This window comes from Somniosus microcephalus, chromosome 7 (genome assembly GCF_052327205.1).
Source record: "Somniosus microcephalus isolate GS21.2 chromosome 7, FLI_Smic_1.0, whole genome shotgun sequence".
Lineage (NCBI taxonomy): Eukaryota > Metazoa > Chordata > Chondrichthyes > Squaliformes > Somniosidae > Somniosus > Somniosus microcephalus.
In genome coordinates this window covers 99,425,814-99,453,532 of record NC_140993.1, presented here as the reverse complement: position 1 = coordinate 99,453,532, position 27,719 = coordinate 99,425,814, and the positions used below count along the sequence as shown (strand labels likewise).

Here is a 27,719-nt window from a genome sequence, read left to right as displayed (position 1 = left end):
TTAATCAACATCACTAAAACAGACTATCTGATCATTATCACATTGCTGTTTGTGGGATCTTGCTGTGCGCAATTTGGCTGCCATGTTTCCTACATTACAACAGTAACTACACTTCAAAAGTACTTCATTGGTTGCAACACTTTGGGATGTCCTAAGGTCATGAAAGACACTATATAAATGCAAGTTCTTTCTTTCTGACTCCCCTTCTCCCTTAGCCCGGTCGTCTCCCCTCCCTGTTTCCAACCCTTTTGGTCCTATTTTCTCAACCTTGTCTCCACCCATTTTCCCCTTCCATCTATTTCACATAAGTCCTGCCCACACCCATCCTCTCCCCTACCCATCCTTCCCTCCTCTTCCTATTTCCTTTCATTTATCCTTTACCACTCTCAACCCCCGAAGCCTTTTCCCTAATGCTAAGTAGTTAAAAGCGCCTGTTAGCATATTAAGCCTTTCTACTTGCAAATAACAAGTTTTGCAGCTTAGTGTTGGGAAACCAGTGAAGACAAGAAGATATTGGAGGGTGGGGAGACATGGCGGGCAAAGTATGGTCCGGGGAAGTGGAGTGGCGGGATGAAGGCCCAAAAATAGTTGGGTGCGAAGGGTAGGTTTAGCCTGAGCCCTGAGAGTGCCAGTGAGAACCAACAGCTATGGTGGGATCCATCAGGGGCTCCAGTGGCTGCAGGAACATTCAGGCATCCCATTAAAAATAATGGGGGTGAATCTTTGCAGGGTTTCCATGGCTCTTCGGGAAACCCCCGTGGAAATTCACCCCCAATTTATTTTTAAAAATTGAAGTATAATTTCTTAACTTTTTTTTAAATAACCTTACTTGAAGGCTGTAAAATCTCAAACTGAGCCCCACAGTACCACCTAGGCAGCTGTGGTGCCTACTTTGGAAACTAAAGGTTAGGAGGTAGAATTTCCGCACAGGTTCCCTGATCTCCTGTCTTAACTTTAGCGGAAGATTGGTGGAAACCAGAGACTGTTTGCACCGTTTCTCCGTGGTTTCCACCGATCTTCTGCCGAAGTTACAGTTGGCGATCAGAAGAACCTCCATGGAAATTACTGGTGTAGGTTTTCTGTTCAATGTTAAATTATCACCAGTCAGAAAATCCAGGACCATGAGGTCAAGGGAAAGTAAAATCAATAGAAAAACATTAATGTGACAGAAGTAATGTTACACAATATTGTGGCAGGAAAACTGATTACAGAAATGTTTAACATATTATAAACAAATAAGTTAAATTAGCAGACCATCTGTGATATTGCTCATGGTAAATCAGACGTTATATTTTTGCAAAAAAGAGTGATGCTGACACATGGAAGTGGGGCAAGGGTATGTATCTCCAGTGAAAGAATTTTTAAGGTACCTCCTCAAAGATAGCAAATTAAGGCCTAGAAATTCAGTATAGCCACGTTTGGGGCGCTATAGCCGGGCGGCCGCTAAAGTTTGCGCCCGGTGCAACTTCGCGCCACCTTCGCCGATATTCAGTGGCATCGCCCCAAGAGGTTGCTGCTGCGCTAAAGCAGGCGATGCACGACTATCATTAGGCGCTAAGCCGGCGATCCGGGGCGCTAACACCGAGGACGGGCGCAGCGCAGGTGCGGCGAGTTGCTCAATGAAGGCAGACACGCTGGCGCCGGTCAGCTCTTAAAGGGGAAGGGTCGACTTGTTTGGCTGCCATGCCCTGCACACTGCAGCCCTGAAGCAAGGCCTGACCATTGCTGGTTCATCAGTTCTACGCCCTCAACCATGGGGAAGTCCGCTATTCTTCCAAAGCCGATTGCACGCTCTTGCTGCTTGTCCAGGGTCATGGGGAAGGAGATGTACTGACGTCTCCTTCTGAAAAGGGCATTGTTCACCTGGCGGATGCAGCAATGTACCGCGAACTGGGAGATGTTGGCAATGTTCCCAGTAGCGGATTGGAAGGAGCCAATGGCATCGAAGTTGAGAGCCACCGTCACCTTCACTGCCACTGACAGAGACGTCCTGCTCCTCAGCTGTGGCTGCAGATCTCTGCGAAGCAGGTGGCAGATCTCAGTGACCACCTCCCTTCTGAATCGCATCCTCCGAACACACTGCTCCTCAGACATGTTCAGATATGAGAACTGCTGGCGGTTTACCCTGGGTGGGTAAGGCCTCCTGTGCCGACGCCTGTTGGCCAATCTCCGTCTGGCCATGACTGGCACTCTCTCACGGCGTCTCTGATCCCTTTGAATGCAATGCAGAAAGCTAACGTTTCCACCCATTGCAGCCCCCATTATATGTGGCGACTCAAGGCTATGGCACTGAAAGTTAAATCCAAGTGCAAAGCTCTGGCCTGAAGCCACAAGTACCTGTGCAAGCACTGAGTCAAAGCAGAAAGCTCTCTGCCTTTGTCTCTCTCCAAATATCCGTCTCTCACACAGAGGGATTGGCACAAAATGGCTGCCACTTATACTGCAGGAGGAGTCCCCTTTAAATAGCGCCCCCCGCGCCCCGCAGCGACTGGGAACCGTTCCCCTCTACCAGTCGCTGGGGGCGCATGGCGCAAAGAAGGGCGGCGCCACTGAATTTCCGGTTCGGGGCGCACAAAGGGCGTTGCACGATGAAATGACGTCAGGATCTGTGCACACAGCTGAGCGCGCGCAAAGGCTTTGCGCCGCCGCAAAATCTTTACTGAAGTTGGGGAGAGGCGCAGATTGCGCTGCGCCCGGCCGCTAGCCGCCTAGCGCCCCACATCTCCTCCTCCTAAGGCGCTAGCGGCTGTCGCAAACAACTGAATTTCTAGGCCTAAGTGTTTTGTGATAAATAAATATGGTTATCACTTCAGGCTGATAAATAAATATGTGAAGGCTACTTAAGTAAATCTCCGCCAATAATATAGTGAAGCAGCCTTTCACTGTATTTTTTTATAATAAAGGCTAAGAAATATATAAAACTTTAGTCTTTTAGAATCATAGAATGCTAGAGAACAGAAACAGGCTGTTCAGTTCATCATGTCATTCTTATCTGCATCTTTCCTTCTTTATCACTGCAATAGTAGTTAAGTGTATTTAAGCAGAACCTATAAGTAAAACTTATTTGGGGAAAAATTGGGTTGCTTTGCGCCTCCCGTTAGCGCTAACGGGGCACAAAGTATCACCAATATTCGTAGGGGGGTGATTTTCCTCCCAGTTTCTCCTGCTGTATCTTATGTGGAAGTTTGGCAGCGGAGTGGGAGGAGCGCAGAGGAAATTCACCTCCGTAGATAAACAATAATAACATATGATAAATGTTATATACTAGCTGTATAATATGTTTGTTTCATATGGAGACCAGAGTTTGTTAACCATTGTAGATTTTCTATCAAAGTCTACGTGCACTTACTTTCTTCAGGAAGGTCATTATCTTGTTCTTCTTTTTCCATCTGTTGACACCAGGCATCCATTCGCTCTTTTTCAGCATGAAGCAACTTCATAAACCACCGTCCGTCTCTTTGACACACTGACCTCTGGCCTGCTTCAACTTCAGCGTCTGATGTAGAGTCGATCCAGGGTTCAGGAGGTGGCAGAAAAGAAGGATCAAAATCTGAGTCAAAGTCATTCTCCTGTGCACAGGCCTGCAAATGGTTCACCTCCACTCCAAGAATGGTAGCTGTGGATGTACTTGCATCTTTGGAGAACTGCCTTAGCAATGGACCTGAAGCCACTTCCTGGGGTTCTAATGAACCTTCTGAATTTTCCTGATCATCCAGATCTGCCTGCACTGCTGCTGTCACACTGTTTGACCGTGTAAATCTTCGAAAGCTACAGCAAAATACAAATAAAGTTATAACAAAACAGTTTAATACAGAGGTGATCTTTGTGGTGCTTGAATATATTATACTGCTTAAAGAGGAAAAAAAACTACAGCTCATAGTGACAAACTGGTTGTAAGGCAGACCCAGTGGCTTAGTGCACTGTCAAGTTTGAGCTATACAAAATAGGAACATCCCAGGTTACCTGATTCTCAGCTGCGATAGTAGTAAGGTCTATTGGTCCCTGTGCCCTCACGCTAGTGGGAGGGGCAAAAAAACAAAACAGCCAGACTTCCTACTCCTGATTGTTATCCAGTGATAGCGTGTGGGTGCTGAGTGAAGACAGGATCAGGCTCAGTTGTGATGCCTCCCCAGTGTGCCAACATTATCTTGGGGAGGGAGGGGGTGGGGGGTTATCTACCCTCCTCCACCAGTCTCGGATTTACTTCTCAGGATTTGGAGTTACAGTAAGCCGCCCTTCTGTGCACCAGTCCCACATATCCTCCTCAGTGTGGGGTGGGGTTTGAAACACCCCTCCTTCCACATGAACAGGATATCTTTCTTGGAGGGTGTGGTGAGGCACTGAGCGGCACTTTTTTGAAGTGTGAAAATTTCAAAGTTGCATGCCGCGAAACAGCAAACACCAGGAGCAATGGGGGAACGTACAGATTCAGATGTGTTCGTTGCTCAGTGGCTCTGAGGCAGAAGACAGTAATGAATGGTAGTAAAAGTTCTGGGGGGTGGCTGGGTCACAAGCAATTCTACAGAAACTCGCATGTGCGGAGGGTTGAGCCTCTGAAATTGCTCAGTTGAAGGGGGAGGCCAGCGGTTTTCAGGCATTGCTCAGCTGAGAGTGGGTGGCCAGAGGAGGGTGGTCACACAGCTTTCTGAAATAACTGAACCGGGGGAGGGTGGTTGGCAAGCTCTCGGAAATCACTGCCATTGGGAGTGGGTTGGATAGCTCTCCGCAAAGGTTAAGGGGGAATTGCAGACATGTATTTCCACAGCATTGACAGGTTAGGGACGGAATGATTATTGGCTAGTAGCGGACATTTCCGTGGTGGGCCTCTTAATATGGATGTCATATAGATTGGGCCAACCAAATTAGTAACAATACTGTGGAGGAGGAATTCCTGGAGTGTTTACAGGATGGTTTCCTGGATCAATATGTCGAGGAACCAACCAGAGATCAGGCCATCTTAGACTGGGTATTATGTAACGAGAAAGGATTAATTAGCAATCTTGTTGTACGAGGCCCCTTGGGTCGGAGCGATCATAATATGATCGAATTCTTCATTAAGATGGAGAATGAAGTAGTTGACTCAGAGACAAGGGTCCTCAATTTAAATAAAGGAAACTACGATGGTCTGAGAAGCGAGTTGGGTAGGATTGATTGGGGAATGGCACTCAAAGGGTTGACAGTGGATCACAGAAATCACAGAAACCCCACAGTGCAGATAGAGGCCATTTCGGCCCATCGAACCTGCACTGACACATATCCCACCCAATCCCCGTAACCCCTACACCAACACATATCCCACCCTATCCCCGTAACCCCACGTATTTAATCCCACTAACACTAAGGGTCAATTTATCATAGCCAATCAACCTAACTTGCACATCTTTGGACTGTGGGAGGAAACCGGAGCACCCGGAGGAAACCCACGCAAACACGGGGAGAATGTGCAAACTCCACACAGACAGTCGCCCGAGGCCGGATTCGAACCTGGGTCCCTGGCGCTGTGAGGCAATGGCAAACATTCAAAGACCGAATGGATGAGCTACAGAATTTGTTCATCCCAGTTTGGCATAAAAATAAAACAAAAAAGGTGACTCAACTGTGGCTAACAAGGGAAATTAGGGATAGCATAAGATCCAAGGAGAGGACATATAAATTGGCTAGAAAAAGCAATAATCCTGAGGATTGGGAGCAGTTTAGGAGTCAACAAAGGAGGACAAAGGGATTAATTAAGAAAGGGAAAATAGAATATGAGAGTAAGCTATCAGGGAACATAAAAACTGACTGTAAAAGCTTTTATAGATATGTGAAGAGAAAAAGATTGGTGAAGTCAAGCGTAGGTCCCTTACAGTCAGAATCAGGGGAATTTATGATGGGAAACAAGGAAATGGCAGACCAACTAAATACATACTTTGGTTCTGTCTTCACAAAGGAGGACACAAATAACCTCCCAGAGATGTTGGGGAACATAGGGTCTGATGAAAGGGAGGAACTGAAAGAAATCAGTATTTGTAGGGAAATGGTGTTAGGAAAATTGATGGGACTGAAGGCTGATAAATCCCCAGGGCCTGATGGTCTACATCCCAGGGTACTTAAGGAAGTGGCCCTAGAGATAGTAGATGCATTGCTGGTCATCTTCCAGAACTCGATAGACTCTGGAACGGTACCCATGGATTGGAGGGTAGCTAATGTTACCCCACTATTCAAAAAAGGTGGTAGAGAAAAAGCGGGGAATTATAGACCGGTAAGCCTGACATCGGTAGTGGGGAAAATGCTGGAGTCTATTATAAAAGATGTAATAGCAGAGCACTTGGAAAGCAGTGACAGGATCGGACAAAGTCAACATGGATTTACAAAAGGTAAATCATGCTCGACTAATCACAGAAATCCCACAGTGCAGATAGAGGCCATTTCGGCCCATCGAGCCTGCACCGACACATATCCCACCCGATCCCCGTAACCCCTACACCAACACATATCCCACCCTATCCCCGTAACCCCACGTATTTAATCCCCCTAACACTAAGGGTCAATTTTATCATAGCCAATCAACCTAACCTGCACATCTTTGGACTGTGGGAGGAAACCGGAGCACCCGGAGGAAACCCACGCAAACACGGGGAGAATGTGCAAACTCCACACAGACAGTCGCCCGAGGCCGGATTCGAACCCGGGTCCCTGGCGCTGTGAGGCAACAGTGTTAACCACTATGCCACCGTAATCTACTGGAATTTTTTGAGGATGTAACTGGTAAAATAGATAAGGGAGAACCAGTGGATGTGGTGTATTTGGACTTTCAGAAGGCTTTCGATAAGGTCCCACATAAGAGATTAGCGTGCAAAATTAAGGCACATGGGATTGGGGGCAAGGTATTGACTTGGATAGAGAACTGGTTGGCGGACAGAAAGCAAAGAGTTGGAATAAACGGGTCGTTTTCCGAGTGGCAGGCAGTGACTAGTGGGGTACCGCAAGGATCGGTCCTAGGACCCCAGCTGTTCACAATATATATTAATGATCTGGACGAGGGAATTGGATGTAATATCTCCAAATTTGCAGACGACACAAAGCTGGGTGGGAGGGTAAGCTGTGAGGAGGATGTCGTGAAACTCCAGTACGATTTGGACAGGTTGGGTGATTGGGCAGAAACATGGCAAATGCACTATAATGTGGATAAATGTGAGGTTATCCACTTTGGTGGCAAAAACAGGAAGGCAGATTATTATTTGAATGGCAATAGATTGGGAGAAGGGGAAGTGCAAAGAGACCTGGGTGTTATTGTGCACCAGTCGCTGAAGGTAAGCATGCAGGTGCAGCAGGCGGTTAAGAAGGCAAATGGTATGCTGGCCTTCGTAGCAAGAGGGTTCGAGTACAAGAACAAGGATGTCTTGCTGCAGTTGTACAGGGCCTTGTTGAGACCGCACCTTGAGTATTGTGTGCAGTTTTGGTCACCTTACCTGAGGAAGGACGTTCTTGCCATGGAGGGAGTGCAGCGAAGATTCACCAGGCTGATACCTGGGATGGCAGGAATGACGTATGAGGAGAGATTGTGTCGATTGGGCTTATACTCACTGGAGTTTAGAAGATTGAGAGGGGATCTCATCGAAACCTATAAAATTCTGTCAGGTCTGGACAGACTAGATGCAGGAAGGATGTTTCGGATGGCCGGGGAGTCCAGAACCAGGGGTCATAGTCTAAGGATAAGGGGTAAGCCATTTAGGACTGAAATGAGGAGGAACTTCTTCACCCAGAGAGTGGTGAACCTGTGGAATTCTCTGCCACAGAGGGCGGTGGAGGCCAGTTCATTAAATATATTCAAGAAAGAGTTGGATATATTTCTTGAGGCTAAAGGGATCAAGGGATATGGGGAGAAGGCAGGGACAGGGTACTGAATTTGGATGATCAGCCATGATCTCATTGAATGGCGGAGCAGGCTCGAAGGGCCGAATGGCCTACTCCTGCTCCTATCTTCTATGTTTCTATGTCCAGTCTGTTCCAGCAACTTGATTTAAAGGTAAGAAATCTCATTTTTTGGTGAAAAATGTTCATTATATATTTTCCAGAATGTTCCACTTTGGAAAATACTTAACTTTGGCCCAGAGACTCGGTGATATGGGCAAACAGATTCTGGGGCTTCAATCCAAAGGCTTTGTAATGCAATTTGGGAATGACACTCAACTAATGTTACATGACAGATATAAAATGTAAATTGGCCATTTATAGCATCACCTACACATGTAACTGGTACTGACGGTAAACGTTGACACTTTTTAAATGGGTTTACCCATTGTCAAAGCTTGACTTTGGAATTTTTAACGTATGTTGAGATGGAATGTTGCATTTTATATATATATAAAAACAAAGCTTTATTAAAAAACAATCAAAATTCAAATTTCTGCAACATTTTGTGGATGAGGTAGAATTCAATGAAGAAAGTCAACAGAAGTTTAAAATATATCAAACAGTAGAAATTCTAAATTCAAACATGCCTTCAAAATGTGCCAAAATATGTCTTTCACACAGACAAAGCAAACCACTTAAATTGAAAAACACACACATGCACAGAAATGTTCTGATAAAACAACAGTTATTAGAATCTATTAAAGTTAGTTTCTTTGAAACATAAAGGCAAGTGGTAATACACCCTGAAATTAAGATTATCGCACCATAATGTTATCAGAGTTACATGACTACAATTACTGCAAAATGGTTTTAAAGACAGTTATTACACTCACTACGAATAACCAGCTGGAAGAGTATTCATTTAGAATGTGTTTCAGAAATAAAATGACCAAAAATAAAAGGAACAAAAGAATGAATGAACCGAAACCTTGATTTAACCCTCTAATGCTCAACATGTACAATTTTAGGGCTATTCAGACCTATAGTAGGAAATCTGTTCATTACCAGGGAAATAAAATATAGATCCAGATGAATTCCCTCTTTGCACAGCACAGATTAAAGCTATATTCATGTTAGTCTTCGGATACCCACTTCACAGATGGTGAAATTGTGTACATAAGCATAGGGTGGGGCGGGGGGGGGGAGGGGGGGGGGGGGGAGTAAGAAATGGATGGATTGGGGAGAGCACAGCTCATAGGAAAAAAAGAAACATGATGCGATAGCTGCATCAGAAACTTTCTCATTTATCTTCCAGTTTATTTCTTATATGAATTTAAGTTACTTGGATCAAAATTTATAGCCACCATTAAAATTGCATCAAATAGATTTAATAAAAACATTATTATATACAGGAAACTTTGTGTTATCTCCGGTGTCCGGCAAGCTCGAGTCACCGGCAAAAATCAGGAACCGTTTTGTTCGTTTTTTTTTCTTCTCGTGGCTTTTTTTTCCAACAGTCAGGCTCTGGAAAGTCTCTCTGAAGCTGTTGCTAAGCTACAGAGATGCTTCCAAGGTACGGGCTGACTGTTTAGAAGCTGTTGCTAAGCAACAGTGTTTGTTGTCAGATACGGAGATGAAAAGCTCCGTATGCTTCAACATTAACGCTGGTGTGTCTGGCAGTTTTGAGGGAACGGCAACAGCTCGGTCCCGTCGGTGCCGGATAAACAATGCAACTGGTGAAAACAATAGTCAGTGGCCTAGAAATTCGGTTCTGTAGCTCCCGTTGTTTGGGCGCAGTGGGTGCCGAACTGGGTCCAAAATGGCTTCCAAGCAGTGCGCGCACACTTCTGGTGCGGGCCGCACCGGACGCCATCTAGGTGAAGGCAGTAGGGCGGCTGTTAGGAGCGTGTGCTAGAAGTATGTTAAGTAGGAAGATTGTGGCGTCAATCAGTGTGCAACGCTGATTTGATGCCAGCGCTGCCATTTTCATTGTCATCGCTGGAGCTTATGCCCTCTTTTAACCTCGCGCAGCTGAACATGTGTTCAGCAGCAGGAAGGACCCCCCCCCCCCCCGATATTTAAAGGGATCAACAACAGCTTTCAGGTAACTTGTTTTTTGATTTCTACTGTGTAAATTTGTAGAACTGTTTGGAGCTTTCTAGAGTTATTTAAAGTTGGTGAGGTGACAGGGAGTAGTGCTGCAAGTGGAGAAGACCTTGCTTCTGAATTCAAGGGTTCTGGTCAGACCACTTGCTCCCAGTCATGGGTGCTCTAGTTATTATCCCCCTTGGCCTGCAGCATGACAGGGACTTGGAGAAGTGGCAGCAAAGAAGAGGACAAGCTGTTCGCAGGAGGAGGAAGAGGGGGAGAAGAGCTCTCAGCAGGAAGCCTTACCCACCTAGGGTCTTCCGAGAGCAATTTTCTTAGCTCAACCTAACCCCGGAGCAGTGTCTGAGGCATCTGTGATTTACGAAGGAGGTGCTCACAGAAATCTACCACCTCTTGCAACCAGACCTGCAGCCTCACGCCAGGGCAAGGACAGCGCTGCCAGTGGCTGTGAGGTGACCATGGTCTTGATTTTCTTCGCGTTGGGATCCTTCCAGGCTGGAGCAGGCGACATCTGTAACATGTTGCAGTTCGCTGTCCACTGCTGCATAAGAGAGGTGACAGATGCATTTTTTGCCAGGAGAGGGGACTTCATTGTCTTCTCTCTGACCTGATGGAGCGTGCATGTGGCTTTGCCAGGAGAGTGGACTTCCGCATGGTGCAGGGTGCTATTGACTACACGTACGTGGCTTTGCAGGCACCATATATAAATGCTGAGTTATACTGCAGCCGCAAAGGTTACCACTCGCTGAATATGCAGTTGGTGTGCGACCATGCTCAGTACATCATGATGGTGAATGTCCAGTATCCTGGCAGCAGTCATGATGGTTTTATTTCGTGCCAGTCCGCTGCTCCCTCAGTCTTTGAGCCACCAAGACAAACCAGAGGGTACTAGGCAACAAGGGCTACCCCTTGACCACTTGGATCATGACTCTGCTCCACAACCCAACCACATGTGGCCAGCATGCGTACAACAAGAGCCATGCTGCCACATGAAACATCATAGAGCAGACCATTGGCGTCCTTAAACAATGCTTCTACTGCCTGGACCACTTGGGAGGAGTCCTACAGTACTCACCGCAGCGAGTGTCCTGATTCCTCAATGTCTGCTGTATCCTCCACACCTGGCCAGAATGAGGGCCCAGCCCTTGCCACCAGGGATACAGCCACCAGCTCAGGAGCAAGAGGAGGAGGAGAAAGAGGATGAGGAGGAGGAGGAGGATGAGGCGGAAGCAGAAGGAAGGAGGCAACCTAGAATGCCCCTTTATGGCCAGGATCGAATCATCTGCCTGTAGTATGAATGAACGCAACCCCAATTCCCCATTCAACATTAGTCCCACACCTTACCTTCCCTCTGTTACTGACCATCGCAGTGTCATCTTGGCCACAATGCTGAAATAAAAGCTACCACAAAGCAAACTTTCCAATTAAACTTTATCTATATATCCATCCAATATTACATCAAAAATTTAACTGATCACCCTTGTGCATTCCCTTAGTGAGAGTCTTGTGTGTGCGTTTGCCTATCCTAGTGCTCTTACACAGTGCTACTCCAGTGGCTGCAGCATTACTGATGGAAGACTGCTGACAGTGGGAGAGACTGCAGATGGCCTTGCAGGATGACCTCAAGGAGTTCTAGGCCTAGTAGGCCTGGCTTCGGACTGCGCCACCTCAGCATTGGCGGCAGCAGTCTGGGCTGGCTAGCTGACAGGCAACTGCAAGGGCGGAGCGGCAGTGGTGGGAGGACGAAAGCTGTCATTCTGAGAGAGGACAGTAGGGTCGTCCTCCATGGATCCATTGCCACTCCCCGGGGAAGCGCCTCAGCAATCCTAGTAATCCGCTGGAGTACAGACTGCTGTGAAATCTGCAAGCCCCTTTCAACACTGGTACACCCAGCCATGATGGCAACAGTCTGTGCTTGCATGACTTCAGTCTGAGCTTCCATTGCAGCTTGTGCTTGTGTTGCAATGGAAGCTGAGGCTTTGGCTATCAGACGCGGCATGATGGTTGGGTCCACAAGTGCTTTACTGGATCTGTCCAGCCCTTCCACGATGGAAAGGATGGGCTCCAAGCTCTGCCCAAAGCCCTGTGCAAGGCTGGACTCCTCCATGCTCCTTGACATGGCATTCAGGCCTTCTGGCAGGCCTGCCAATGCACCAAGCATTTCACTGTGCGTACCCATTAGAGTTCTTCTGTAGCCTGCCCCATCGAGGTTTTCATCTGAGTCCTGTGTAGCAGAAGTCATGGGCTACCCTTTCCACCTGCGCTGGCTGAAGGGAACTTGTGCCCAGTCTCACCACAAGCAGATCCCACGTCTAACCTATCCTCTAAAGTACGCGGAGTATCAGTAGCTGAGCTGGTGGCTAGTAGTGTGAAATCGAGTGACGGTGTTTCTTCTTCTTCTTCTTCTTGACTTTCCTCTCCTTCTTGTTCTTCGGCCACTGGCTGGGCAGGCTGCATTGCTTTGGGGTCTGAAATGAGAAAGGCACAAGGGTAGGGTTGTGGTGAGGGGAGGGGGAGAAAGCAAGAGCTGCATGCTTACACCATGTGCAGATTGTAAATCAGAAGAGATTGTGGGATGAGGGGGAAGTAGGATATGAGAAGGAGAATAACGTATGAGGATACCGGCATCTTGAATTACTTCAGACCCACCGCTGGCCACGAGCTCAACCATGCCCCTGCCAAGAATGGCCAGCACCGTCTCCTCCAAGGCCGGAGGGGGGGGGGGGGAAAGGTGATGCAGGCGAGCCTGCCCCTGCCAGTTAAGGTCTGCTGTCGTCTGTTTTGCGCCATCTTTTCCTGCAAGAGAAAGGGAAGTGTGCCAGTGATTGTGGTGTGATGTGCCTGTCATGGTTGAATAGCTGACAGTGTGTTCAAGATCTGAGATGTGGGTGTGAGTTTTGCAGCAGTGGTAAGTGTGTGTGGGTGAAGTGAAGCTATGAATGTGAGGTGTGAGTCGTGTTTGGTAGAGATTGTTGGTAGGTGCATTGAGCGGTGTGTGAGGCTAGTGGTGCAGATGGTGAGATATGGCATTTGAAGATGAATTCACTGACCTTGACCATGTGTGTGAGGTCATTAAAGTTCTTCTTGCATTGAGTCCAGGTCCTCGAGGCTATACTGCTGGCATTGACCACATTAGCTATCTGCTCCCACTGTCTGTTGCCTGGAGGGCCTCGTGGCACCTGTGGAAAGAGCATCTCTTTCCTGGAGTTGACCTCCTGGACCAATTCCTCCAATGCTGCATCCAAGAACCTTGGAGCCCTTTCTTTGGCCTGTTGAGCCATTATTCAGTCTTCTTCTTTCTAACACTTGCCTCCAAAACCAGTTCCAGCACCTGTTGCAGGAGAAGACACCTCCCCTTTAAGAGGTGCAGTTTGCCTTTAAGTTGTGCTGCCCAGCTTTAATTGAAGCTAGCCTTGCACAAACTTGATGCCCCTGCTGAGCGTTCAGCTACTCAGCAGCGCATTCAGCGCTGGGCTGAAAGCTACAATCATGCAAAGTAGCAGGCAGCACAAATGTTATGTGCTGTCTGCAGTCCTCCGAACGGGTACAGGTTCTTATCGCATCGCGATCCCTGCGCCCATTTTCGGGAACTAACGAATTTATCAGCCAGTAACTGTTCAGACATCCTGCGACATAAACTGTTCATAAAGTGCTCCATGTAAAGTTGAGTAAGATTTCTTTTCAGTATGTAGAAACTGCACTACTAATATTGTGCAAAATGTCCAATTTGTATTTTCTTCTAGGCAAATAAAGTATTTTTTAAGCAGCTTTAAGGATGGTGTAATTATGTGAGAACTTAAAAATACCTTTGGCTGACTGGAAATGTTTCATTGTAAACAAATTTTGTTAATAAGCAACTTTGTGGCTTAGCAGTAGAAGGTCACAATATCCATAATCTTTCACCCTGTAATTGAGCATGTTGTGAACAGTTAGATTGAACTCTTCCAGCATGGAGTTGGAAGCTCTACATTCAGAACATGCTTTTTATTGACCGCTTCTTTCAAATCAGATAGTGTTGTGAAAATTGAGATATTAACTGTATTAACAATAAGATAAGATGATAAGATAAGATAAGCTGAGTAGCCAAACAGGAAGGAAACAGTAATCATCCAGTTAAAGTTCATGTTCAACTTTTTTATTAAAGGGACAACTATACATCAAATATGTTGCAGTACATTATAGTTAATTTAGTACAAAACCGTAGAGAATTAATAAATACAATGGCACATTTTGAGTACTGATGGTTTTTTGCAGTTTCAAAACATCTATATAGTTTTCAGTCACCACTCTCCTGTGTAGAAACATAGAAGATAGGAGCAGGAGTAGGCCATTCGGCCCCTCGAGCCTGCTCCGCCATTCAATGCAATCATGGCTGATCATCCAAATTCAGTACCCTGTCCCTGCTTTCTCCCCATATCCCTTGATCCCTTTAGCCTTAAGAAATATATCCAACTCTTTCTTGAATATATTTAATGAATTGGCCTCTACTGCCTTCTGTGGTAGAGAATTCCACAGGTTCACCACTCTCTGGGTGAAGAAATTCCTCCTCATTCCTGTCCTAAATGGCTTACCCCTTATCCTTAGACTGTGACCCCTGGTTCTGGACTCCCCGACCATCGGGAATATCCTTCCTGCATCTAGTCTGTCCAGTCCTGTCAGAATTTTATAAGTTTCAATGAGATCCCCTCTCATTCTTCTAAACTCCAGCGAGTATAAGCCCAATCGACCCAATCTCTCCTCATACGTCATTCCTGCCATCCCAGGTATCAGCCTGGTGAATCTTCGCTGAACTCCTTCCATGGCAAGAACATCCTTCCTCAGATAAGGTGAACAAAACTGCACACAATACTCCAGATGTGGTCTCACCAAGGCCCTGTACAACTGCAGCAAGACATCCTTGTTCCTGTACTCAAACCCTCTCACTACGAAGGCCAACATACCATTTGCCTTCTTAACCGCCTGCTGCACCTGCATGCTTACCTTCAGCGGCTGGTGCACAAGGACACCCAGGTCTCGTTGCACTTCCCCTTCTCCCAATCTACTGCCATTCAGATAATAATCTGCCTTCCTGTTTTTGACACCAAAGTGGATAACTTCGCATTTATCCACGTTATATTGCATCTGCCATGCTTCTGCCCAATCACCCAACCTGTCCAAATCATCCTGAAGTTTCTTGGCATCCTCCTCACAGCACACGCCCACCCAGCTTTGTGTCGTCTGCAAACTTGGAGATATTACATCTAGTTCCCTTGTCTAGATCATTAATATATATTGTGATAGCTGGGGTCCAAGGACCGATCCCTGCGGTACTCCACTAGTCACTGCCTGCCACTCGGAAAAAGACCTGTTTATTCCAACTCTTTGCTTTCTGTCTGCCAACCAGTTCTCTATCCAAGTCAATACCTTGCCCCCAATCCCCAGGATGATGCTTGTGCAGAATGGCTGACACATTTCACAAGATAAATATGGATGAGGTAGAGTGATGGAGGCAAACATTCTGGGATAATTGAATAAACAACTGGATGATGTGATGGGTTTTCCTGGATGGATGATGTGTGATGGGTCAAATGATCTTCCTTGTCCATACTTATCTTGTGATCGGGTACTGTCCAATAGTTTACCCACAGAGCTATCAAGGAACATGTGGTGCTCAGAAGTATGTACTGTAATCAAGAAGTTTGATTTCCTGTATGTGATTTAAGTTGTGTGGAACAAGACAGAAATGATTCAACTTACCACTTCTCCGTCTCCACTTGAACTCCTACTGACTGGAATTTGTTTGTATTCAAATCTGCTAAAACTGGCTGTTCAGGCCCATCAACCTAAGAGAAACAGAAAAAGATAAAGAATAATTTAGTCTGTCATTCTAATTCAATTACACCCATGCTTTGTTAATAGTTTAGTAACTAATTTCACTATTTCAGAAATAGGTATCTGCTCTGTGCTTGACTGGGAACAGGAAAGAAAGTGTTGCCACGCCACAAACTCATTTGTAAAGTAATAAGCAAAGGAATACCTAATCAAAGGCATCATCTACCACAATGCATTCAATTGCATTCATTATAAGTTAGTACACATAAATACGGAGTTAACAGCATCATCATCCTTCATGGATTTGTAAAAGAAACCTTCTGAAGTGATTGAACCACCATGGTTTTTACAAAAACTGAAAACTGAAAGCCTGTTAAGTACTGCAATAGTGTTTCAAATATGCCACAGAAAATCATGCTTCAGCAATTCATGAAAGGGCTAAATCACAGCCTGAGATTATTTAACCCTGAGATTTCTGGTAGAGCTACATTTTAGCAAATAGTGTAACAATCAAACTATATAGGTGCAACATATATACAATGGATCAGAAACCTTAAACAAACAAGTTAGCTTTAGGTCAATATTTACCAAATCAGTAAAACGTGACTTTGTGTAAGTAATTTCAACTACTGTACAAAGTAAATATCCCCAGTGCAAGTGATGATTATGACTTCACTCACATACAAAAACAGGTTGCCTTGGAGTGAATCCAGAATTGTGTACATGGAGACCTGAAGTCAGTCTAAAGTATCCAGGCAGCAGAAAAGCTTACTGTGATGACGTGATATTTTAGATTGTTCCGGCCGTATTTAACTGAATACATGTGACAGAACTTTGAATGGATTAAAGAGACTCCACTTAGCACATCTAAACAGCGCTTTGGTCATTCATCATGAAAATTCGTGGCTGTGTTCACATTATGTATGTAAGCAAATTTACATCTCAAACAAACAAACTGAGCTGGCACAAAAAGTGGCATGAGTTCTTACAGTTACTATGTGTAGTTGCAGGACCTATGATTCAAGTGCAGGAGACTATACGTTACATATCACAACAAGTCCAGGTTTCCCATAGACACCAACATCATGATTTTATACAAAACAGTTTAACATAGTTCAGATATACCATATTGAAACAAAAAGAAAAAAATCCTTAAACTAGCTGAGCAGCAAAGAAGCACTGAAATAGGTGGATACATTTACATCTGGTAGCTGCAGTAAGCCCAAAGAAATCAGGCCACTTTAAGAGCAAAGATCCAACATGGGCCACCTTTGCAGTATCCATTTTCATATGGTCTTTGGCGTCTGGAGCACTGTTGAGATGACACAGCCGCATAATGGGGCCTTGGCCTAAATTACACATTTTTCCTTTAATGAGCCTAGCACATGATTGGTGTGAAGGCTGTTAGTGCCACTGGCATTTCCATGTTGGATTATTACACGTCATGTGCACGGCATACTGAGCAGGTCTTAAGCTTCAGGAATCTATAAGGCAAGAAGATGGTGCCTGATGCTCAGCTATTATTAGTGCTGAAGGTCATGTTTACTGGCCCCATAACATCATTTAAAATGGAATTGCATAAAAATGTGAAAAATATTAAAGGGTATGGAGAAAGAGCAAGTCAATAGTATTAGAGTAAACAGCTCCAGTTGAACAGCTAGCATTGGGCCAAAATCCTGGAACTCTACCGAACAGCACTGTGGGAACACTTTCACCACACGGACTGCAGCGATTCAAGAAGAAGGCTCACCACCTTCTCAAGGTGCCCACATCCTGAGAATAAATATTTTTTTAAAAACTTGCAAAGGCAAGATTGGCTGAATGGTTTCCTTCTTTACTGTAATTTCTATGATTTGTACTTAAACATAGGGCAAATTGTATTGATGTGAATGAGGATCACAGATAGGTCTACAACACTGTACCACAGTTCCTTGTTGGGAAACATGGCATCAGTGAATTTGCCTTTATATGCAAACACAGATTTGACATCTCTGCTGCATACAGGCCAGTTTTTCTGCATGATAGGTGAGAAATCAGGCCTTTATATCTTCATTCAACTTTAGCCCCATTAACCATCTGACTATAAATTCACCATCAGCATAGGCACTTTTACAGTGACGATGTGCTGTCAACAATTGTTGTCTGATAGCCCCACTATCTGATGCCAATAGGATCTCCATAGTCCTTTTGGCATCAGAGATTCACATTTGTGTGGGTCCTTCAAGCTGCCATTAGGTTGCTACATGTCTCCAAATGTGTTCAGCCAGATTCTAATACCTTGTATCAATCAAACACAGGTCTCTAGAGTCCAATGTTCTTGATTTGCAGGCAGGAAGAAGGGAAGAGTGCTCATTTCCAGGAGTCCAATTTAAATCTAAAAGTACTTTACAACACTGCTGCTGGTGCAATTTACAGTACGCTGAAGTTTACTGGAGAGATTTTTATTACATGTCTTGAGGCAACAGAAGATGTCAGTGTGATGTGATGATGCCAAACATACTTTTCCTTCCTGGGTGCCTCTACAATGGAAGTAATGGTCTGATGCCCACCTGCAGATTCAAGAGTCTTGCGCTGAAGTCACTTCAAATGTAAACACAGCTCGCAATTTAAGAAAGGTGACATTATTAGCTTGGAAATTACTTTCACTGATGTTATAGTACAAATGCTTTAATGTACATATATTAAATTCCTCTCTCTACTGTTTTAATGGAGGCGTTAATCCATTTAAAATTAACATCAGCAGCAATAATTTCCAGTCTACAATTAATGTAAGTAGTAAGGGATACTCCACCTGTATTCCAACAGAAGAACATTTGTTTTTTCTCAATACATCCCCTTTCGATTCCTCTGCTGGCAGGATTCCTTTGTCATTTGCTGGTGTGCTGTCAATGTGCTGTTGACTGTTAGAAGGTCCGTGAATCTGTGCATTTGCAGCTTCAATAGCAGCATTTAAGGCTTTGACACTGTCCAAACTTTCTGTAGAGTTACTTAGTCCTGACTGGCTGTTTAGATTACCCCTCTGGGTGTGGCCATCCAAATATGCATCTTGAGCAGATTCTGTGCTGCTCTGGGCAGTGATCGAGATGAATGGTTTAATTGTGGTCCGTGGTGGAACTGGAGGAGGATTCTTCTTGTATGTTGTAATGCATGATGACACTGGTTAGACAGATAAAAACAAAACGTCAAACATTTCTTCCACGCCCCAGGTATTGGATGTACTATAAAACCCATAACCAGTTTTAGTGCTTAACTGTCAAATTTTAAAGTAAGTGTGATAAATTTAAAAGCAGTTACTGTCTTCATCAAAAAGCACAAGTGAAAAAAAAAAGTTTTGCCAAACTATGCCAGGATGCATCGTCATGTCACTCACGTATGATGTAATTGTGACAAAAATGATGAACAGCTCTTCACCCTCCCCTAATAAAAAGTCTGCCAAAATACTTTGTAGTTAAAATTGTTTCAGATGATTCTTTTTACCCATAGTGCAAACAGAACACATAAGCTAGTAAGTATGCAGTCTCCCATAATAAGAAAGCTAAAATAATTATTTGGAATAATTTGCAAAACTTTCTCGATCATCTCACTCCTTAAGCTCCAACCTCAAACCTATAATACAACAACTGGCAGAAACACGCAGGACTATACATGACATCACCATGTGCAGCATGGTGCAATGCATCAGTAAAGTGCCACTGAAAATCTCTTAAAAAGCTATGTATAAAGGCGTATTACATCTAAAATCTAAATCCTGTGAGCTGCAGGTGCCAAGTGGACACCCCACTTTAGCTTGTAGTTGTTAGGCTGCATGTAGACCAGGTCTTCCAGAGGTCAATCCAATCTTGCAATGGAGGCCTCAAACAGGTGTCAGGCCCCTCACTTGCACATACAACAGGCCTAACACCCGTTTCAGGCGTGGGCACTGCCTGCCGATTTTTTGGTCTTTACCAATATGGCAGGCGGCACATTTCCAGCTCGTAATGAGCATGCGCTACCTAGCCACCATATTGGAGGCTTAAGCAACTGTGTAGTGGCTGAATATCTAGGCTGCTCTCTTTTGTATCAGACAAAACCGAGGCTTCATCTCCTGGTTTAAGTGGATGTAAAAAGATCGCATGGCAATATTTGAAGATCAGGGAATTCTCCTGGTGTCCTGAGTTTTTTCCCTCAGCCAGAAACAGATTGACTGATCAGTCATCTCATTTCCTCTTTGTAGACCTTGCTGTGTACAAATTGGCTGATGTATCTACCTATATAAAAGTGACTGTGAGGTGCTTTAGGATATCATATAAATGAAAACTTATTTATGATAGGTGGGAGAAAGGGCACTGCTGCTGATATTATGAAAAAGCTCCACTAATTTTATTAAGACCACTGGTGTCAAAATGCCTAGCTGCCCTCTTTGGCACAGCGATTCTGAAAACTTGTACAAAATTTGAAAATCATAATTTTAGGAGCTTCTTCAATAGTTTCAGTGAGTTTATTCAACAGATAGCTGAGCCTTACAGACCAAGAGGTCCCACGTTTGATCCTAGATTTGTGCTGACTTAGCTGAGCTCAAATAGGACAATGGTTTGGATGGTACAATTGACCTCATCACCTCTGGATTAGATGGGAAAACTGAGTAGGGTTCATGCTCCTGATCACTATCCTGTAACCCCTCCTGGAAGTGCACGAGTGTGAACAGGATTAGGTTCGGCTGTGATGCTCCCCATCGTTAATTAGCCTCGACACACTTGCTGTCTAGGCTGACATGTGAATAATGACCACTTGAGTGAGGTATCAGAGGATGAACCTTTTTTGTGGAACTGTACCTCAACAAGGTCGCAAAACTTTCAGGAAAGGAATGGGAAAAAAACTGGTGAAAAAGAGAAAAAATTATTAATCCTGACTATCACTATATTCTCTATTTGTAAGACAAATTAGCCTACTCCATATAACTATTCGCATCTACATTGTGCCTTATCATGTCCTCAGGATGTTTCAAGCACATTACAAACAATGAATTATTTTTTAGGTGTGGTCATTGTTATTATGCAGACAAATGTGGCAACCAAATCACAAACAGGGTCATATAAACAGCAAATGAGATGAATGACCAGTTAATTTTTTTTTGGTGGTATTGGTTGCGAGATGAACATTAGCCAGGACACCGGGAGAACTCCCTATTCTTCTTCAAATAGTGCCATCTCATCGTTTATGTTCACCAGCACAGACAGCTGGACTAAGTTTAATGGGTCGGAATTTGCGGTCTGGGTGACGGCGAACTGGCAGTGTTCACCATCATTCCGCCTTTGAAACTGATCGCAACTTCAGGATTTGGCCCATGCGCAGGCGGAAACCTGAAGTTGCGGCTGTCTTTCACTGCTTCTCCACAGGCTGCGCTGTGCCCCCACCACCACCCCACCCCCCGCCAACACAACCGGGCCTCATTAACACAGATGTGGTGAGCTACCTGCCCAGAATGGGCGTTCAGAGGCTGCTCAGCTGCCACTCAGTTAAGTAATCATAGAATCATAGAAAGTTACAGCACAGAAGGAGGCCATTTCGGCCCATCGTGTTCGCGCCAGCCAAAAAAGAGCTATCCAGCCTAATCCCATTTCCCAGCTCTTGGTCCGTAGCCCTGCAGGTTACAGCATCCCAAGTGCACATCCCACTAGTCGGGGGAACTCGGAAGTGTATCACGAACGCAGAAGGGGTGGGGAAAGGGAGTTGCTGGGGCGGCACTCCTGCTCTTCCTGGCCCCACAAGAATAATTTTTACACTTACCTGTGAACGCCTCCGCTTCTGGTGTGACAGGTTTTATTGAGCAGAGCAAGGGTGATGGACACTCTGCCCAGTAGGCCATTAAAATGCCTTTGGGGCCCTATGTACATCACAGGACTTTGATTTGTGTGTATTAATGAGGCTCCCGCCGGGTGGAGGGAGTTCGAATTCCCTCTTTAGTGTCAGTAAACTGGTTTGCACTGCTCCACTTTGATTTCCACAATTTGATATGGGCCAATTTGCATATGATCCCACAGAGATTTTTTTAAGGCAACTGTAGAGACTACCAGCACTCTCCTGCAGTGTTTCTTGCCAGGTCTGTAGGGCGCTGTTATGCTACTATGGAAGTTCTGGGAAAGTGGTGCTGTCCCCCATTTATTTTTCCACAGCACAGGTGGAAAATTCAGCAACTGTTCATAAGGCAGCCATTTTAGATTTTCAAGTGAGCCAACTGCAGGAGAATTGCTTATTTGCTGTCCACTGCACTTTAGTAATTTAAAGAGCCCAGTTAATACAATGTGAAATACTGAAGTAGATTATTGCAGTATTTATATGAGCAGCTCCATCTGATCACAGAGGAAAGGGCAGATATTTCTCCTGAGTTAGCATGCACAAATTGTCTAAAGCACAAAGTTTACAACATAAAAGGGTTGATTTTAACTTGTGACATGTTCAGGGCCGGGGGGAGGGGTGGGGATATGAGTGGTGGGAGGTAACCCCCCATGGCGTGAGGCCCAGACCATTTTAACTCCCGGGCCTCATTTAACTGATGCAACACTGTCTCCTCCTGAAACTAGCAGGAGTGACGTCAGGTCTGGCGGCCTGGAATGGGAATTGGGTCAGGAGTCTGAGGATGCCGGGAACACATGGGATTTAGCTAAAATGGAGTTGCGGTGCTAAGGATGTAATCGGGCCGCAGCTTTTGCACGTAAAGTAGGCCCCTGCCTCAGGTGGTCCTCCAGTGCCTGATCCAAGGTCAGTTAAGATGGTTGGAGGCAGGAATGCGGCGCAATCCCCCTGCCATCTTAACCCCCACCCGTACCATTCCCACTGTTCCGCTATGTGGGCAGGGTTAAAAGTGACCCTATAGATACTGACTTAAGGGACTCTATCCACGTGCTGAAAATTAGAACCATACCTGATCATGCTGGCCACACACAGACATGGCTGTGTGTTATTAAATAAAACATACAAAGCCTCAATTCGTTTCTAGGTCCCAGAGCTAGATTGAACAGCTGCAGTCTGAGACAAGTTATTACAGGTCTTTGTATTGTGTGAGCTGTTACTCCCTTCAGATAAGCTCAGACATTAAAAGCAACATGTCAGTAAACCACCCCAGGCTTTTTATAACTAGAAACCATGTGGGCTGCCTCGCCCTGCTTAAAACAAACCTGCACACTTACAAACCTGTCAAATTCCCCTTATTCCCAGTGACAGCTAATGCTGGTGTGCGTCTTGTGTACGTGGGTGTATGTGTAAGAAAAGTAAACCTTTCTGCATTCCTCACTGGAAAAAATAACCTCATCTCAATTAATTTCAGTTGGTTTGAAATCAATGCCACATTTCCCTTCCCCCATCAAAAACAAAACACAAAAATACCTCACTGTTTCTAATGGTCTGATCTTGGCAATACTGCTCTTAGGCAGGTTTATAAAGTATTCCATAATATAAAGTATCCAGTGTCTTGGAGGAGCAGTTCCCTTAAATTACAGTACTATTGATGTGGCTTATTTTCTACACATTATACGGGACAAAGGATTATTCGTGAAAACAAATGGTTGTTTGCAGCAATGATACGTTTTTGTTCCCTACTTGTGCCAATGACAGATGTTAGTACCTAGTCAATAAGAAGATACAAGCAACAAACACCAGCTATTGCTCCCACTAGATAATGGGAAAATCTACAAACAAGACCCAAGAGATGATTTAGGATCAAGAAGTGATTTTCTAATCTGTCTCAATTCAGTAACACTTGCATATTAATCTCTATGCCTCTCATCACATGAATTCAGCTGCCCAGCCACTTTTCTTTATGCAAAAAGTATACTTGTCTGAAAATGCACAGGCCTGCCAACCCCCTTTATAACGGGGCAAAAATTCTATTTCCTTTTCATAGATTGATGTTCCCATTAACTACTAATTATAGTAATTGCTGTATCAGTTAAACTACCAAAAAAGTTTCCTGAGGACAACCTGAAGCAGGCAATCAGCTTTTCCTTAGCTGCACTTTTCCAAGTTGACTTGTTTGTTCACCAGACAAAGGCTGGAATATAGACAGATGGGCCTGGCTATGCTCCAAAGCAACAGAAATGGGTAAGTCAAACCCATGTGGATTCTGGTTTCGCACTTGAAGCAAGGCTCTAAAGTGATACTGTAGAAGATCTGAATGCCCTATGCTTTAATTACAGTCAAGCATCAAGTAACTTGAACTTTGTTTTTTACTCTGTGCAAACATAAAGCTGCAGTGAACTCCAATAGGATAGTATAATATATGCAGACATGCATAGAGTTTTATTTATTTTGACCTCCAAGTTCTCTTTTAATTTTCTTCTAACATCTGTTAGAAAATCGCTATGGTGATTTTGCAGTGCCAATCCTACTAAACAACGTAGCAATGCATTTTAACAACGGCCTTTTTAACAACAGGGTGCAGCCACAGACACCTGTAACAAGGCCAGGCGTTTCAAGAATTTGACTTGGGTGGCTTCTCGGAGCACAGAAAGATGTGCAGCATTTGTATCAATGATTTCCCATGGTATGCTCCAGCAGTTTAGAGGAGAAACAGTAAAGCTTTTCTTCGGTTTCTGTTTGTTTTCTGCCAGACGCATAGCACAACTTTGAAACACCAGTGACCCTCAACTTCCAGACAGCCTTGACGGCAAGCACCAAAGTTGACAAATTACACAAGAAAGTATTCGCACTACCACTCCCACTGTTGAGTCACAGAGCAGGAAATAACTTGGGGGTAGAAAGTCAGGATTTGTTTTCAAAATCTTCAATGGTCTGCTACCCACATGATCTCAGAATTGCAGGTGGTGGAAAAAAAATTGCTATTCCTGCATTGTACAGTAGTTTGTAACAGATACCAAGCGGATCAACCATTATAGTGTTGTTTAGCAACCTTGTCATAGAATTTCCCCCTCCCATTTTATAGGCATTTTATCAACTCACTTCACTAATCCGCAAATGGTTGTTTGTAGAACAAACATCAAGGGAGCCGCTACTGCTGGAGGATAGGCTTTACAGCTGCCTTTGAAACACATCAATTACTCAGCCATGAGGCAAGTAACAAAAAACAGCTGCATTACAATTAAAAATGGCCCTACTAAAGGCAAGGTAAATGCTTAACAAAAGTGCCTTTTGTTTTGACTTATTACAGATAGTAAAAATTCTCCTTATATCATTTTTATAGAGTACACTGACCCATTTTACTTCAAAGTGTGAATTTATATTTATATGCAATGTACTGTACACAGCACTTTTAAACAAATTGTAGTGGGTCCCATAAGTAGTATCACATGCGATACCTCAGAAAAGACCATTTGTAGTGTCTCACAAGGCAGTAAGATATTGATAGCTTGAGACGACATTGGCCTGGAATTTGCGGTCAGCAGCGAAGTGAAGGCGTTCACTGCTGGCCCCAAAGTACGCTTCGGACAAGGATCTTGTCGAGAACTTCAGGTCTTCCGACATTCGATTCAAATTAACGAAGTATAGTGGGGGAAACTTGACAAAGAGTTTTGACAAAGGGTTTACCCGAAACGTTGACTCTATTTTCTCTCCACGGATGTTGCCTGGCCTGCTGAATTTTTCCAGCATTTTCTGTTGTTATTTCGGATTTCCAGCATCTGCAGTATTTTGCTATCGAAGTATAGTGGGGATTCCCTTGTGTGAACTGCTGTGACATCAACAAGCTGTCTAAGCAGCCAATCTCACAGACAGCGAACAAGGAAGTGAGTAAGCTCTTAAAATTCTCATTTAAAAAAAATGTTAGAGACAGCAAAACAAAGATTGGGGCTCTCACATGGGGAAAAGGCAAACCTGAAATAAAGATGAACAAACTTAAAATTTTTTAAAGTATTTTTAATAAGTTTCTTAAAAAAGTTAATTTTTATTAAAATGGACAAATTTCACACTGCACAAAATTAAAATTAGTTTTTCAGGTCCTTAACCCTTGTCTAGCAGTCAATACGCTGTTAAAACCCCAGTTACACCTAATCCCTTTGTGTCTAACTTTCAGTGGGGAATTTAACAGCGTACTTACAGCGTTAGAGCTGAAGCTTTTGTCAGTTTCCCTGATTTGGGTGATTACACTGATTGCTGGCTCTGTGGTGGTGGTGGTGGTTGGGGGGGGGCAACTTCAGGATTTCCACATGTGCCTGCGCATGCTCCAAATCCCAAAGTTGCGGTCAGTTTCAAAGGTGGAATGACGACGAATGCTGCCAGTTCGCCATCATCCCGACCCTAATTATAAACAGCGAGGTTTATCAACATCATCTCGGTCCTCTATTATCTTATAAACTTATAACTCATTTCAGACAGCTGTTATTTTAGCTGATGTAAGCTTAATATTACATACTTCTTTTTATGGTTTTACAGTTTTTCTTTTTTGCCACAAGGTGTCATGACTGACAGCAATGGATGGTTGGTTGTAGAGATGATGTCATTACATGTAGTAAAACTGTAAACTTGAGTCCCAATTTTAACCCAGGGCATGAGTGTGCCGTGTGGAGGATGGGGCGAGTGACAAGCACGCATGATGGTGCCACGCAAGGCCCCGAGAGATTTTAACTCCTGGGCCTCATTACCATGTTGGAGATAAGTCTCCTGCCCCAACCCTGTGGGAATCACTACCTGGCCGGCAGGTGGGAGCGGGATTTTGGGCTCCTCCACAATCACTAATGTCAGCAATAAACATTGAGTGCACCGATAGCGTCCTTCCTTTATAAGCAGGCCCTGTGATATCCAATCCCTGAGGCTCTATAATAATTCAGGACAAACACAATTTCTGCTTCTTTTCTGCCATACTTCTGCTCATTCATGCTTCGTGATTCACTGTTGCACTCTCCTGAACCGATTGCCTAGATCTCCTGAGGTAGATGTAACTGAGCTGGTGCTTGCTATGGGTGAAGTGCTTCATCTAGGGTGCTGTGAGATGCTGGCCATCTCGGACGGTCCAGGCTGGTTCTTGGAGGCCATCTACAGTGACAGAAGAGGGACGTAAGTGAGATTGTTGGCTGCCATACACCCCATCAAATAGTGCTTACATTGCGAGAGTTTGTATCAAGATGGAGTGCATGAATGTGAGCGAGCGGGAAAAGAATAACTGTGAAAAGATGAGACTAGCCTTCAGCTTCAGGGTGGTTTCCAGATTTTACCTTTGTCCAATCCCTCAAATTTCTTCAGAACCAGAATGTCCGGCAAGACCTGTTCAAAGGAACTTAAGGCTATAAAATTACAAGCTCTTCTGTTCAGTTTTGTTTCTGTCTGTTATGTGTCACCTTGTCTGGCAAGCAGACAAATAGTGTTGAAATGTTGGGAGCTTGAAGAGGAGGAGAAACCCAAGTGTTATGCACCTAGGTTATATTGCAAGCTTGCTTTGTGCAAATGCAGAATAGTTTCCATTTTAAATGATAGTAAAGGGGTGCCCTACTGCATTATGTGCATGTGCTTTGATAAAGCTTCACATGCACATAAGGCACCTGGCATGTAGCCTTAGTCATGGTGTAACACATTAATAGGAAATAGTGGCATGCATACTTTGAAAACCAGTTCCTTTGAAAAAAGATTAGCTTGCCCTATGTTGATAGAATTCTTAAGTGTTTTAAACTTGTTCCTCTAGTGTTGCCTTGTCCTTGGGGTGTTCCACACTCATAAACCACTTCCTCCCAAGCTGAACATACTTCTCATGTGGAGAGGGTACCCCTGGAGAAGCAAACAGGGAAACCCTCCTTTCCTGCAATACTTGGAAAAACATCTCCAATGCAGTAAAGGGACATATTCTGTGACATTCTGCAGCTGTCTCTGGAGTGGGGCTTGAACCCACAACATTATAACTCAGAGATAAGAGCACTACCAACTGAGCCAAGTGTTCCTTATGGACGAAAAGAGGGAGAAAGGAACATTTTAGGAGAGGCAATTGAAAGCCTGATTGAGAAGAAATGTTTAAGAAGGCTTTGTAGATAGAAAGACAGGTAGGT

At 44.4% G+C, this 27,719-nt stretch overlaps 1 protein-coding gene across 3 annotated transcripts in view; it reads right to left on the bottom strand.

The window, feature by feature from the left end:
- Positions 1-27,719, bottom strand: part of dlgap1a (discs, large (Drosophila) homolog-associated protein 1a) — a 1,322,085-nt gene that overhangs the window by 59,528 nt on the left and 1,234,838 nt on the right. For all 3 annotated transcript variants that reach the window (XM_085992777.1, XM_085992778.1, XM_085992779.1), the window contains 3 exons: positions 18,548-18,912; positions 15,682-15,767; positions 3,350-3,768 (listed from right to left, as the gene is read on the bottom strand). In XM_085992777.1, the coding sequence (XP_085848903.1) occupies positions 3,350-3,768; positions 15,682-15,767; positions 18,548-18,912 (870 nt within the window). The remainder of the gene's footprint in view (positions 1-3,349; positions 3,769-15,681; positions 15,768-18,547; positions 18,913-27,719) is intronic.